Below are 15472 nucleotides of genomic sequence, written 5' to 3' on the forward strand. Positions count from 1 at the left end.
GCGTGCGGCCCTGCGGGGACTCACAGTATGCAGAGCCAGGACTGCTGGTAGTGAACTCCCGTGTCCGTGGCCGTCACGCCCTGGATGGTCTCGGACAGAAGGTGAACTAGGCGGGGGAAAAAAAAAAAAAACGCGTGACAACGCGGAATGGCCGCGCCCGGTTGCGCAAACGCAGGCGACATGCGAGAGGAGGCCAAGGGGGAACGTCAAGGTCAGACACATCAGCTACGCACACGCACACTCCACAACCCTCATTTCAAACAAACGCTAACCTCCGATCGCAACGTTCATTTGGAACCTTAACCCCCACGATCGTGTTGATACCTTCGTTTGAAACCCGAACCCTTTTTCTGGAGCCCAAATCGTGGCTGCAAACCCAATTTGGAAACCCGATCACTGATTTGAAACCCTCGCATGATCCCGAACCCCTGATTTAAAACCCCGCCCCTTCCTCAAAACTTTTCGATGAAACCCAGATCCAATTTCAAACCCGCTTCCTTGTTTGAAATCTTCCGAAAAAACCCGAAACCTGGACTTAAGACCCTCATTTGAAATCGAGCCTCTGTCAAGATCGAAAGCGTAAATCAGAGACTCAAAAGCCTCGACTTGAAAGATTAATTTGAATCCCCCCGGCCTTGTCTTGAAACCCAAACTCTGTATTGCGACAACCACACATTCTTGTCTGAAACCTTCCATTGGGCACGCGTTTGTTCTCCGCCGTCTCGGCCGACCCGGAGGCTCGCGTTCACGGCGGTATGTTACGGCCGTCGCCATGGCAACGGGCGGAACGAGGCGCCCGCCGTGCGCGGAGAGAAAGACGAGCGGGAAGAAAGGACCGGCAAGAAGAAAAGAAAAAAAAAAAAAGCGAAAGGAGAAAATTTCAATTTCACCAAAACCTCAGTCGGGAAGCACGCGAGAGTGTTTGCTCACGGGCCCAATTTTGAAAGCCGAACCAAGGCTTCAAACCCAACCCTCTCTTGAAACCCTAATTAGAAACTGTGACCAAGGTTCGGGACCCTAATTTGAAAGCCTAAACTTGGCTTCCAACCCTCATTTGAAAGTCCAACCAAGGGCTTGAATCCTTCATTTCTCGAAACCAAGCGCTTTGTTCCAGAGGGGTTGGCGTGACAGCGCGAGATAAATAAAGAACGTACGGTATCGTAGTTTGCCCATCCGTGCTGCCGAGTAAGTCAAGTAATGACGGCCAATTAAGTCACGTGGCGGAGAGATTTGCTCTCACTTTGGCGGTTGACGCCTTCGCTGAGGTCGGGCCGCTCTGAGCGCGTGCGGCAACACCACAAGAGAGATGTCGGATGGCGCTTTTGAAGCAGACCGATACCGGGACGAGTATTCACTTTGATGACTCTCCGACTGCCGCGAGTACTTTTGACGGGTAAAATGACACACAGGTGGGGCACCAAATACCACTAAGCAGGATGAACTGGATGTCGGCAGCCTCCGCGAGTTGTTCAAATAATGCCGCTGTTGGCCCGGTAGCAAAACGACGCTAATTTCTGAATCTAATCCTTGTTCGAAACTCCAACTCAGTCTTGAACTCTTCACTTGTCATCTAATCCTTATCAGAACCCCTGTCTTGAAATTGCAATTTTTGAGACCTTAATCTAAGCTAGAAACACAAGCCTTCTTTTGAGACCGAGATTCCAAACACCAACTCTTGCCTTGAAGCCTTCATCGAGTAACCCTCATCCTTGTTTGAAACCCCAACACTGTTTTGAGACCGTGATTTGAAACCCCAAGGCTTTCTTGAAACCCTCGCGGAAAAAAAAATAAAAAATAATAAATCCCGTGAGGATGTCCCAAAAGCGCCTGATATTACAGAGGGGCCTTCTAATAACCCAAACGCGGCTTCTAATATGCCTTGTATTGGCTGGAGGTGCGCGGCAGGTTGAGGAGCATCTTTGGAGGTGACCTCAATAATACCCCACAATCTTATGCAGCCTCAGAGATTAACTGTCTGTCTCTCACACACACACACACACACACACACCGAGGAATGATTGGTTTCCCTCATGGCTCGGTGAAGGAGGTGATTAAACGAGAGACGAGGTGGCAGATGAAACACTTATCCTATATGGAGGCATAGATCACGGGCCAATCAGCACGCAGCATGCTGATGATGTCACGGCACGCCGATAGGAATGTGGAGGGGAAGGGAAGGGGGGCGGGGAAAAATCCTCCAGGACGTCAATCGGAGGATGGCAGCGAGGTCGAGTGGCGCTGACATGCTACGCTAAATTGCAGTTATATAACATCGGCGCGCGAGGAAAAGCACATACGACGATGGAAATTACAAGTAGGACACTAATGTGTCGTGCGTGCTCGCAATTATAAAATGTTTTCCGACAAAAACAAAACAGCGATATCCACCTTTTACGTGACTCTCCAAGAACTAGCAAACAGCTTGCAGACTAGCATACAGTATGACCAAAAAACTGAAAAAAAGATCAATAGGAAGCGAACGAGTTATGCTAACTCGCAATTATGAAGCATTCTCCTACAAAAACTGACCACATTGTTAGTCTCCGTAAACCAGGAAGTAGCGCGAAAAACAACATGATGAGACGCTAACACGTCATGCTAATTCACAACAATGAAGCATTCTCTAATGTCTACATTTTACGTTGATCTCCAAAAAAACAGGAAGTAGCATTCAACCAACCATAGAAACAAACATCTGATTTACTGACTTATTTTTGTCTACACAAACATTTTCTTTTCAACAACGACTTGAGATGAAAGGAGCTTTTTGGCTAACGGCTACGTTAGTCGCTAAACGGGCAGGGGGGGGGATCCAGGCGGGTGGAATGGCGGAGCCGTGGATGGAGATGGTGATGGGGACACGGGCCAAGAAATGATGCTGGAGACATTTGGACATTTTTGCTCCCGTGATAGCTTACCGTCGTCAAAGAAAACAAAACTGTGAGACATGTCTGCGTGCAAAACAAAGGAGGAAGGAAGAAAGAGGGGGGGGAAGACACAAGTCAAAAAAAACCAACCAAACCAACAAAACATTTGCTCTTTTGTGGTTCGTACGAATCCTGCCTGACAAGTTTTCACGTAACCAAGATTGAAAAAAAATTTTGGGGTCGTTCAATGACAAACTATAAGATTGGGGGGCAGGGGGGGCACACGTGATTGTGCCCCAGTATTTCTGTGTAGCGACCCAGAATTTTCATTACTTTTTAGGACATTTTTTTTTAGACAGAATATGAGCTAAAATTGCACTCCACAAATGTTTCCTAGCAACAAACGGCAACATGGCCGAGAAAAAAAAAAACAAGTCTAACAAATTTGAATTCTGCTTTGCAAAATGTGGTCAAATGAGCTCCCATTACTTACATGACATACACGATTTGTGCCCCACCAATTCCACCCAGCAATAAGTGACCACATGATCACGAAAAAAAAAAAAAACATCGCAGGCCACTGCAAATTCTGCCCGGCAACAAGCAATTTTGTTGCTAATTGGCCGTATTTTCACGCGAGAAACGTCTCGAATGTGTCGTGCGATTCTCCCCGAATGCGAATCCGTGGCATGTTTGCTTGCATAACTGAAAAAGTGTTACATCACATCTGCAGCGCCGCCGCCGCTAATTAGCTCCTGGCTGGCTCGCGTCGGCCATGATTGTTGTTGCCGCTGCTAAGATGTTACCTCGGGAGGGAAAAGCTGCTCGAGTTTTGGGGCCAAATTAAAAAGTATCCCCCGCCAACTCGGAGCTAACGAGAGGGTTATTCCAGTGCGTCTCCTCCCCAATTACAAAGTCGAGCAAAGCAAAGTCCTGCTTGAATATATCATCCTCATAAATGTTACAATGACCTACAATGCGTCACATTAATTCGGTAGTTCCGTAAATCTTCTCCCCCCCCTCCCGGACTCTCAAGTACATTACATTGAGTGCACTGGTGATTTTTGCATAATAGCATCCAGCAGATGGCGCTGTGTGAAAAAAGTCGCCTTATTTTCGTTGCTTTTTAGTGATTTAACAGCAACAATGAGTGATGATTGTGTTCTACGAATTCTGCCTAGCGACAAGTGATCACAGGGCCAAGGCAGAACATCCGAGCTCTCGTTCGTTGTCACTTTTTAGAAATTTAACAACATATGAGCTGCAACTGTGCTTCGCAAATTCTACCTAGCAACAAGTGGTCACATGACCAAGGAAAGCGCATCCGAGCACCATTCTTACATACTTTTTGGTGTTTGAATAAAATGTGGGCTGGGGGGCACACAGGATTGTGCCCCACGCATTCTGCCTAGCAACAAATGCTGACATGACCTGCAAAAAAAGAATCAGAACTCCAACTTGTTCTTACCGACAAAACTTTGGGTTCAGGGGCAGAAAAGTCACTGGCCAACAAATTCTGCCTAGCAACAAGTGCTCACCCTAAAAGGAAAGAGCTTCTGAGCGCCATTTTTTTCATACTTTTTGGTGATTAGTCATTCTTTTCCGCGAATGGGATGTCACAAATTCTGCCTAGCAACAAGTGATTAGAAAAAAAAAGATGTCACGACAGTGGCTAACTAAAACGTAATTTTCTATTGCCTGGAAAAGTCTCCGATTGTTGTGCACGTGAAGAGCACCTCCTCCCAGGAAGGAGGCGGCGGCAAGAGCTGCGGAGTGGCTGCCGGCTGCCATGTTGGAGAGGCGTTTGAGTAGTTCGCCGGAGACAGATGACACCACTCAATTATCACCTGGCCCAGGTGTCAACGGCGTGGGCGCGGGGCCGCGGCGTCACCCGCCACCCGCCCGGCGGTCCCACTAGACGCCGAGCGGGCCGCAACATGACAGGCGGCGGCCACCTCTGCGAACCTTCGGCGGAAGCGCTAATCGTCAAATCTGCTTCTTGTCAACAAGGCAGCGTTTGAGTTGAAATCCACTTCAAAAGACCGTTAAGATGTTCCCAATCCCTCCAGGACACACAATAGATCGCCTCAGACCGTTTCGGGTCCGAGCCGTAGTCGACCGTACTCACCGTTGACTTCCTGCGCGCCGGCGTCGGTGAAGAGCAAACTCATGATCTCCTCAAAGTTGCACCCTGGCTCCGGGGCGTTGTCGTCCTGTCCGACGTGTCTCAGCATTCTCTTGAGGACGTCGTCCAGCGACGCCGCCGTCTCATCCAAAAGGATGCTGGCCCGAGCCAGGAAGCCGTCAAGGTCTCGGTGGGCGCGGATTTCCTCCTCGAAGTTCATCAGCTTCACGTACTGCGCCACACGCACACGTCGGCGTTTTTAACAACGGCTAGCATGTTAGCAATCACCACACAAACCGCGTGAGCATTGTTAGCTAAGCTACATTGCTACATGGTAGCATTCTACATATCCAGAGACACACACACACACACACACACACACACACACACACACACACACACACACACACACAAATACTGTATCTATATTATAATTCATTCTTTTCATGCCCCCCTCCCCCCATTTTACTCGGTGCTTGGCCACCCAAAACTCAAAAGACAGCCTCAGATTCTTTCAAGAGACGCTCGAGTGGACGGCCAGATGATTACGGTTCAATAAAGAGCGTCGACATCCAACCAGCCCTCCCGTCGCCCGCCACCCCCAATCATCACTCCTCGTCCCGGAGTATTGATCGAGAGATTGACAAAAATCCCAAAGACGAGTGGAAGCCCCCGCTGCTCTTTGCAAAACATGAAAGGACGTCTTGATGGAAGACATAGTGACACACCGCATTGCCACACTGTGTTTGTTTGCGTGTCTGGAGACGCGGGTGGGCGACTATTTTGGGCTCTCGTCAAGTGCGCGTGTTTTTTTTTTCCCTTTTCTTTTCTTTAAATAACAATGTCTTCGGATCAAAAGCGGCGCGTAGAACACACGGAGCCGCTGCAGTGAGGATATGCAGACAAACATCAAGAATGCTCATTTGACGACAGCGTGCAATTCGTAGAAAATATACGGTACATTATGTCCATTCGTAAGTTCTTGGCATTAGAATGAAAATACAGCGCTGTTAGTAAATATTAAAGCGAGTGCTAACGGAAAATCCTAATATACTGTTGTGTAAAAAAAAAAAAAAAAAAAGACCTCAGTCAAGATGCTACGCTAATGATGCGCCGGGTCGACAGAACAAGATGTAAGACACGCAGAGCATACCAAGCGTGACAGCAGAGCATCGGGGTTGGCAGGATCACTCACAAATTGCGTTCACAAACGCGCCGGTGCGTCAGGTTGTGCGACTCATTTTTATTTTATTATTATTATTTATTCATTTATTTTTACAAAAACGTATGAGGATGCCCTTCCAACGGACATGCTCGTTTTATCCGGCCGTTTGCATCTTGAGCGGCATGCCGCTAACCCGCTAGCTCGTTAGAGCTCGCTTTATTAGTGAAGGCATTTGAGGCTCACCCTCCTGGACGTGTTGAGCAGCACGCAGCCGGAGTCGTCGCTCTCTGCACAGAAGCAAAACAAAACACAATTAGAGAGGAGGCTTACCCACATCGCACAAGTTTTTAGGCTACGTTGTCGTGTCGTGAGAAGAACAAGTTGAAAAGCAAAAGTGTATTTTCTGAACTGATATTTGAGGCAGAGCTTTAAATCGGTGGGCATTAGTCTTTATTAATGAAATCCTGTTGTCCAGTCTATGCACAGACTAAGGGTAGCAATCGAAATGATCATCCATCCATTGTGTGCTTTGAAATGCACGAGATAAGACTAAAATGACAATAATTAGGTTTAAATCAAGGACAAGCAATTACAAAGGTTTTTTTTTCGCCTTTATGAGGCAAAGTTCTGTGTGCCTCACCTGCCATTGTATCTGTGGTTTTATGTGATCGGTAAAAGTAAATAGGTAACATATGAACAGATTCTGAACATGAATTAGGTCAATTCAGCGATTCAGATGATGCAATCATGGGCATGTTTGAATTCAAAGAAAATCAAAATAAAGGCCAGAGAAGTAAAATGAATGGCAAGTTTTTTTTTTGTTTGTTTTTTGAACTCATCGTGGTGCAGAAGAGGCGCTGCCTCCCCTGACCACGCGTTCCTGAACTGAGACAATAGACCAGTAAAATCATGTTGCCTCTGCAGAGAATTGGGGGAAATTAACATTTTTGCAAGCTTGGCTTGACAAATATCTTTTGTCAAGAACATGTTGCTCAGCAAGCAGGCCCAACCAAATGAGACCAATTCAAGCAATTCAGGTGGTGAAGTAAAAGTGAAGGCAAGGATGAGATCTTTCCCTCCGAAAAAGCGAAGACGAACAAGAAGAATGCGAGGAGGGATCGTTGAGAAGCGAGTCTGCTCCTGCGATAACGCTATTAATCTGCACATGATTCCAAGCCCTGTGGCAAGAGAAGACCCCCCCCCCCAAAAAAAAAAAAACTGCGGCTAAACCTTTTATATCGGCCGCCGTTATGTAACGCGCGGGGACAATGTGATTAGCTTTGGCGCGGGCTTTCCTCCGTGGCCTGTCGGGGGAATCAATGGGAGCTTAAGGAAGACGTCGTCTCTGCTGCGTGACCGGAATCTTTGGGGGAGGGGGCTAGGGGGGGTGCACGTGGCCTGGCTGGCCGACACCGCGCTCTAATTGCTGTCGGGCGGGCGGGCAGGCGGGCGTGCTAAGAAGATCATTTTTGCATCCATAAAAGAAGAAGATTAGCGACACGTCTCGACTGATGTGAAGTAATCCTCCTTTTTAACAATTGTAACAATGAAGCGCGCTCATCAAAGGAGGAACCTAACTAATGACATCCCACATTGCCAATCACTCCGTTCCAAGTACTGACTACAAACATAATATTAATCAAACTTTATCTATGAAAGGCATGTTTGCCATTGCGCTACCCTGAAATGAAAGGGAGCGGATAGAATAGCTAGCTAGCTAGCTAGCTACTGAGTCAAGAGCATCTTCCAATTCTATCTGAGAATTAGCAAGTGGCATAAAACGCTTCTGCTTACCTCCATGTAGCCAATGACTAAAACCAAATATTGACAAAACACAAAATCTATGTCAGAAGTATGAACAGGCTCGGTTCATCCGAACTCTTTCTGTCGAGCTGTCTCGTGACTGTGCACGTACGCGCTTGACGTGGAGATGAAAAGCATTCACATCATATTCCGGCGGACATTTTGAATGACCGACGGGAACATGAAGTCGACTTTGTCCCCTGCGCAAGGAAAAGTGTGAGATTTATTCCCGCGCCGACCTTTTCGGTAAACAATAAATTTGCGCTCTACGACGCAGCACAAAGTGACGGCTCAATCATATTTGACAAAAAAATGATGAGTCAATAATATTTGACAGCGATGAGGTCGAACGTCCTCGCGTCCTGTCTTTGACTTGCCGCCATCAATCTCGGACATGGGACGTAGCGTTAGCGCGCCTGCAGTTAAACATCCAGCGGACAAAAAGTGCCCCGGTGCCGAAAAGGTTGACTTGGGCAGGAGGAAAAAAAAAAACAAAACGAGGAGGCAGCGGAAAGTAAACAAACAATCCGCAGGGGTCACAGCCATCATGTGTTCAGGGAGGCAGCCATTACAAAACGCCCTCCAAATGACCCCGCCCCAATTTTTTATTTTTTTTTAATGTGCAAACCTTTTTGAAATGCCAGAAACAGAAACGATCGCATCATATAATTTTGTACGTCAAACTCTGATTCCCCAAACACTTGACGATCATGTTGAAGACATCTGACAAGATTGGCCTTCAAAATAAACGGCTCACAGGTTTGATTTTGATTTGGTTTTCAGCATCTATCGGTGTTCGGTGCCAGTTTGTCTAATTTTATCTGACAGCGTATCGTCACTTTTGAAGCTCGTGGGCATCTGTCGCTCTCCTGGTGCACCTGGGACCGTTGCCATGGCAATGGTTGACCCCCGGGAGGGACGGGAGGTGGTGGGGTTGGTGGTGGTGGGGGTGCTACCCGGGTCCAAATGGTGTGCACCTGCCATCCCGGGGTCAAAATGGTGTGCCCCTGCCACTTTGTCATCATGGAAACGGTGCAGTCACACCACCGGAAGTATGTCGGAAGTTGAGTTTTTCGGGTTTTTTGGGTGATGGTGGAGGGGCGGGGGGGGGGGGGGGGGGGGGGGGTCTCAGAACAGATGACATTACACCTTGTTTAGCGTTAGCATTTAACATCACTGGCATTGTGCCTGCTAATAGTGTCAGTGCAGTGTCTGGTTTTTATTTTGTGACAGTTCCAGTTTATTTGCGAACAAACACACACTTTATTCAGATGACGACCCACATACACACACGGGAGACACACATCATTGTTCAATACCACAACGTGGTAAAAATAGCCCTGCTAATTTTACTAGCATAAATCAGAAGATGACACCAAGGAGTCGGAACAACTTAAAAGCCTTTCGCTTTGGCCAAATGCTGACAATTTGGCTCGAACGCATCAGGATTAGACAACAAAAGCGCCTCCTTGGATCACACTGAGTGCGAGCATCTCTAAGTATGTTAGCATCTCCTAGGGTGTTAATATCTCTAATGGTGTTACTATTGCCAGGCGTGTCAGCATTCTAAAATATGTTCCTGTGTCGAGATGAGTTGGCCTATCTGAGCGCGGTGGCATCTTTGAGTGAGTGAGTCTCTTGAAAGGTGTGTCAGCAAGTCTTTAAATGTGTTCGCCTCAATACTTTAAATGAGCTAGCATCATTGAATGTGCTAGCCCCTTGAGTGTCTTAGCATCGCTTAACGAGTCACGAGTCTTTGTGTGGGTGAGCATCTATGTGTTAGCGTCATCGTATGTGTTAGCCTACTTTTGCACATTAGCATATTTAAACGGCCATGTTCTCCCTTGCGCGTAAGTCAGACTGGGTGTACGACCTCTCCGCGGTCCGGCCATAGCTGTTGTTAACATACACTCATGCCAAGTGGAGCAACCTTAAAATGCGGGCATTGTCTGTCAAATTTGGCCCGTCATACTAAGTCTAGTATGTATCGTTCTAGTATAGTGAACACTAGTTCTGTTGTAAGCATCTTGAAGAGGGTACACGGACCTGATCCAGGGGTGACCTGGTTGTCGTAAAGATGGACGTCATCTGCAGAGGTGATGGGCGAGTCCTGGACCTCTTCTGGGCCCTCCTGTTCCCCATCCGGCTCCCCCTCCCTCTGCTCTGAGGACACCAAGAAACACCATTAGCATTTTCGCCACGCCTTTGCCAAGCTAACGAGACTCCTTTCGGCTTGTATCGGGTGTACCTTGCTCTTGCTTTTCAGTGACTGTCATAGCAACAAGGGAGCTAACAGCACAAAAACAATGATGACCTAATCAGGATGCGCACGCGCCGCAAGTCCAGATAGGGCAACTTTTGTTGGTGATCTGTTGTCAGATAACCACGGTAAGCATCACAAACAACAATGCTAACGGCTGAATGAGTTAGCCACCAGTTACTAATTATCTCTAGCAAAGGCCTTGCCCAATTCCTGACCATTTACTCAACTTTTCAAGACATCAGAAGTTACGTTGAACCAAATGTTCACAATAATTTCCCAGCTACGACATGAGCGACGCAAATTTAATGATGTGCTTGGTCCAGTCTGTGTTTGTGCTTGTAGCCACAGGCTCCTCTGGTGTTTCTGTCCCATTGGAATTGAGGAAAAAAATCACCCCCTTTCCACTCTGATTCGCACACCTCGACACACAACAGCTCGGCATGGTGTTGTTTGAAACTATTCCAAAACTATAACGCTTAAAATAAATAACTAATCTTTACATCTGCACCTGTGTCTCCCTTGTTTTCTGCACCAGTGATGCGTGGGCAGTTCTTGATGAGGCAGATACGACACGCCCCTTTTTTGAGCCGTGTGCCCACGAGCTAGTAGGGGCAAAGGTGCCAGCGAGAAAACGAAAAGAACGAGGAGGCATGAGCTGCATAGCGTTACTCACAATGCCGAGCAATTACAAGGGACGCGTGAACTTCACAGGCAAAAATATTTTTCTCTTTTTTTCCCCCTTCAATGTTCTGCAGTGATCGCACAATATATTGGCATTGGAAAAAAAACATGAACCTCATGAAAATTGGTTGAAAATTTCGCAAGTTGTGACTTAATTTCAATGTCCATGCATTGGCTGTGATAGGAACGTCGCCCCTTCCAACATGTCCGACACAAAGACGTGTCAGTTGTCCAGGCTGATTCAGCGTGCTGGCGTCTTCTCTTCATATCTGTGGCTATCAGTTCTCATTTCTCTTTGTCGTAACATTTGCTCTGTGTATGCTACGTTGGCTTAGCGTCTTGGTGAAATCGTATGTGAGAAAGTTCTGGTCCAAACTCACCCATTTCCTGAAAGAAGTATCCATTCTTGGACATGCCACAGGGAGGCACCTCTGCCAGGAAGAAAGAAAGAACAACAACAGTCATGTGACCTAATGGGTGGTGCGCTACGTTGCAATATGATATGATATAACAGCAATCCAAAATCAATATGAAACGAGAATTACCAGACAGCAATTGGGCCATAATTGCGCGAATACAAAAAGATAATGACCATGAGCTCAACTGGCTAAAGGACAGCAGCTGGGCCTCACGCATAACACGTGTTTTACAGATCAAACAAATACACGTGATGTCATAGCTACTCTTAGGAACGCTAACCAAAGACGACCGAGGATCACAAGTTGTTCTGGTAGTGCTAACGATGCTAGCAAAACATGATAGAAGTCTGCGAGGTGACCTTCTGCGTTCAATGAGGTGACCTGTTAGCAAAAAACAATGCTAACAACACATGATGACCTGCTAAAAATGCTAACAAAACGTGATAGACGTCTGCGAGGTCACCTGCCTGTGCTAACAATGCTAACAAAACATAACCATGAATTAGCCACACGGACGTCAATGTTTTACAGATAATACGGAGCAGCGTGGCTAACGCTACATGCGATTGAACAGTCACCGCCGACTTAAAGTTACTTTGCGAAAGGTAGCACATCTGTATGATTCACCTTAATCTGACAGTGCAAACATTCATGACAACATTTTTAGCCATGAACACGAATATTTCATCATCATAAATCCACACGAAAGCTGATGACTTTTTGTTTTTTCCTCGCCATGTGATGACCTGTCACTCATCTGGAAGAAACTGACCCGCTCGCCAAGCTTCCAGTACATTGGCGCGGCTGCTAACGTCGCTTGAAATGTCATCGACCTGGAAGGTGACATTTTCTAAATGCCGGTGGGGGGGAAAAAAATGAAACTGGTAGTTTTCCCCTTAACCTCGTTGAAGGGTCGCTGCTGTCGCACTGTACGATGCTGCTGCTGCTGATGATGATGATGATGATGATGAGATTCACTCAAGCTAAATGACCCTCTCTGGATGTACACAACACCGCGAGGCAACTTCATGACAGAGTCTGCAGGAAATGACTCAAGTGGAGCTCCGCAACAATGTGAAGCAACCAGCTGCTAATCTCAACTCCACAAAGCGTTTCGGAGTGACCACGTCAGTCGAAAACTTTTAACAGGAACACAGACAACATTGTGGAACAGAAAAGTGGATGCGCGCAATGTTGCGGACTGCGGCTGCGTGAAAAGGAACAGTGAAAAGCCGGGACCGAGGCGCCACTCACTCCTGCCAGCCCGTTGTGTTGAAAGCAATTGCAAACGCCGATGATTTTTATACCTCACAACTCTGTGAGCTATCATCACCTCACACTGTGGATCTTTGTGCTCTCTCAAGTACGTCTTTACGTTTGACTGTAGCCAAATGTAACACGGCGTAAAATTAGAACGCCCCTCTCCCCCACCCCCGCACCAACTTTGGCACACAAATACATCTTCAACCATTGAGTTGGATCGCAGCCTCCAACTTAGCCGGGAGGAGTTTACATCAGTCAGTTGGAGACTGAACAAACATCAAAAAGACGTTGTCAACTTAAAACAGGTTTTGACCACAAATCCTCGGCTTTAGGAGGGACAAGTATTTAGAGGCGTGCGTCCCTGCGAGTTTATTAAGCTGTCTACGAGGGCTGGGGAGGGGGCACTTTATGGGCTGATTGTGCCCGCGGGGAACTTTTGAAGAGAGAGACTCGCCCCTGTCCGGAGGGCACTTGCATTTTTGCACATTTAAGCCGGGATGCCACAATTGGGCCTCCGGCAATGTGAGAGCACTAACATGCTAACGACGCGCTAGCGGCACATGTAGGAAAATGCGCCGACACGTTGAGTCAGGTGTTAAGGTATGAAAGAAAGAGCGCAGGGCTCACGCTGCGCGAATGGTACACAGGTTTCAATGCATGTATGTGCACTTCGGAGACAAAACATTCGGGACACTGACTTCAGGACAAACTTCCAACATGCATTAACGCTCATGCACAATCATTTTCGATCACTTGACGATCACCATCGTGGCCGTTTGTCTGTTTGTCAGCAGGATGACAGAAAAAGATGAAAACGGACATCTTCCAAGTTTGGTGGAGGGAGGCATGGCAGGGCCAAAGAAAAAATATGTCAAGTTTCAGTGCAGATCTGGTTCAATTCAAGTGTTTTGGCAGAAATGACATCGACGGTCAATCGCCCTCCATCCATTGTACAGTTCACAACGATTTTGTTTTGCCTTCTGTTTCTTTGAGGTGTAATTCCAATGTCGACCACTACATGGTGCCCTACTAGTTTGACAGTGTAAATTTGACTCGAGAAGAAGATTGCAAACTGGTAGAAAAGCACTTCAGATCAGCCTCGATTTTGCCGATGATGATTAAACGTGGCGGCACGGTGTGGAGTGGTTAGCACGTCCGCCTCGTAGTTTCGAGGTGCAGGGTTCGATTCCGGGCACCAGCCTTCCTGTGTGGAGTTTGCATGTTCTTCCCGTGCCTGCGTGGGTTTTCTCCGGGTACTCCGGTTTCCTCCCGCATTCCAAAAACATGCGCGGCAGGTTCACGGAACACTCGAAATTGTGCTTGGCTGTGACCGTGAGTGTGAATGTTTGTTTGTCTGTGTGTGCCCTGCGATTGGCTGGCAACCAGTTACCCCGCTTAGTGTCCGAAGTCAGCTGAGAAAGGCTCCGGTACACCCGCCACCCACCTGAGGATCAAGCGGCGCTTGATAAAATATAATAATATATTATAATATTATGTTATATATAAAATAACAAAAATTCGGCCCTCAAAATCGCTGCCATGACAATTTAACCCGTACCTCGCACCCGCATAGTACTCTATGTTGCAGCCTTACTGCTTTATCCACGCTTGTAGAACCAGATACGGCTGGAGCATTATCGCTAATGCAAACAAACGACAACCAGAAGAAAAAGACGACTGCGTGGTTGCCAAGGCAGCGGCCGGGAGACCTCGCTCGCCAGTTTCGCATGCGGATGATTTTTGAGGTCTACATTTTGCGGTGATGCGACTCCCTCCTGTTGTCTTGACGAGCTTAGCGCGGCTACCGACTGTTTTGCTTGACAACGACAAGTGGGAGCCGAGAGCCGCGCAAAGATTTTAGCACCAGGGTGAACGCCGCATTATTTCATCAATGTTTCCATCCCAACAACCTTGGAGTGCCGCGTTTCACCGCCGATGAGCGGGAGGGAAAAAAAAAAAAAGGGGGGGGGGGGATTTTTTTGTGTTCGAATGACGCAGCCTTGCAGCTAAAGAGTGTTTTGGAATGATTGTAGCGGCTAAAAACATGACGGGCCTGCACGCAAGAGCAACAGGGGCCACTGTGGCCAGCCAGGAAGTAGTTGAAAAGCCCCGCAAACAAAATAGCAGCCATAAAAAAAAAAAAAAAAAAACACAATCACCTTTTTGTTATGTTATTCACAACAAAAGTTAAAACTGACTGTTATTGTTATTGCATTTTACCATTATCGGTGATAAACGACATTTTGCACTTCTATGATATTTACATCGAGAAGGTTTAAAAAAAAAAAAAAAAAAAAGAGACTCCTCAAGCTCAAGTATGCCAAAATAAAACTGCTCGAAATCCGTCATAAAAACTGAGACAGGGTGTCGTATTGTTATTCCATTTTGGATGACGTTACATTTAAACAGTGGTTAACTTCCACTCGTATTACACTCGTTTGACGCGTGCTGTGCTGTGACATCATTGAACTTTACATGATACCTTTCTCCGCGCGACCCTCGTGAGGATAAACGGATCAGAAATATGGGTGGATGATACCTTTCTTATTTAAGTTTTTTTTATGTGTCTTTTTGTCATTTCATTTTACCATTAACAGTGAACATGTTTTTCATACGCGTGTGTATGACAGTTAAGAATGTTAAAAATGAGATGCAGGTGACGTAAGGTAACTTTGCAGTGCACGTTTGTCCTTAAAGTTGAAACTGAGTGCCCGATTGTTATTACATTTGACCTGAAACGGTGTTTAACTCCGTTTTACATTGAAATACATTTGAGATTTTTTTTATTTTTATTTTAAATGAGCATGCAGCACAAGTGTGACTTAGTTAACTTGTTCTAGACTTTTATCAACAAAGTTGTGACTGGGTGTCCTATTGTTATTACAT

The 15472-nt window shown here is 46.7% G+C and overlaps 1 protein-coding gene across 3 annotated transcripts in view; it reads right to left on the reverse strand.

The window, feature by feature from the left end:
• The window catches only part of LOC109511563 (sodium bicarbonate transporter-like protein 11), a 28567-nt gene continuing 13095 nt past the window's right edge, over positions 1-15472 (reverse strand). For 2 of the 3 annotated variants that reach the window (XM_019862718.1, XM_019862720.1), the window contains exons 2-7: positions 11285-11335; positions 10007-10123; positions 6401-6444; positions 4996-5224; positions 2919-2951; positions 1-106 (exon numbers count right to left, since the gene is read on the reverse strand). In XM_019862718.1, coding sequence (XP_019718277.1) covers positions 21-106; positions 2919-2951; positions 4996-5224; positions 6401-6444; positions 10007-10123; positions 11285-11335 — 560 coding nt within the window. In that variant the 3' untranslated portion in view covers positions 1-20. The remainder of the gene's footprint in view (positions 107-2918; positions 2952-4995; positions 5225-6400; positions 6445-10006; positions 10124-11284; positions 11336-15472) is intronic. The other variant, XM_019862721.1, reaches the window with a different exon arrangement.

This window comes from Hippocampus comes, unplaced genomic scaffold (genome assembly GCF_001891065.2).
Source record: "Hippocampus comes isolate QL1 unplaced genomic scaffold, H_comes_QL1_v1.1 scaffold250, whole genome shotgun sequence".
NCBI lineage: Eukaryota > Metazoa > Chordata > Actinopteri > Syngnathiformes > Syngnathidae > Hippocampus > Hippocampus comes.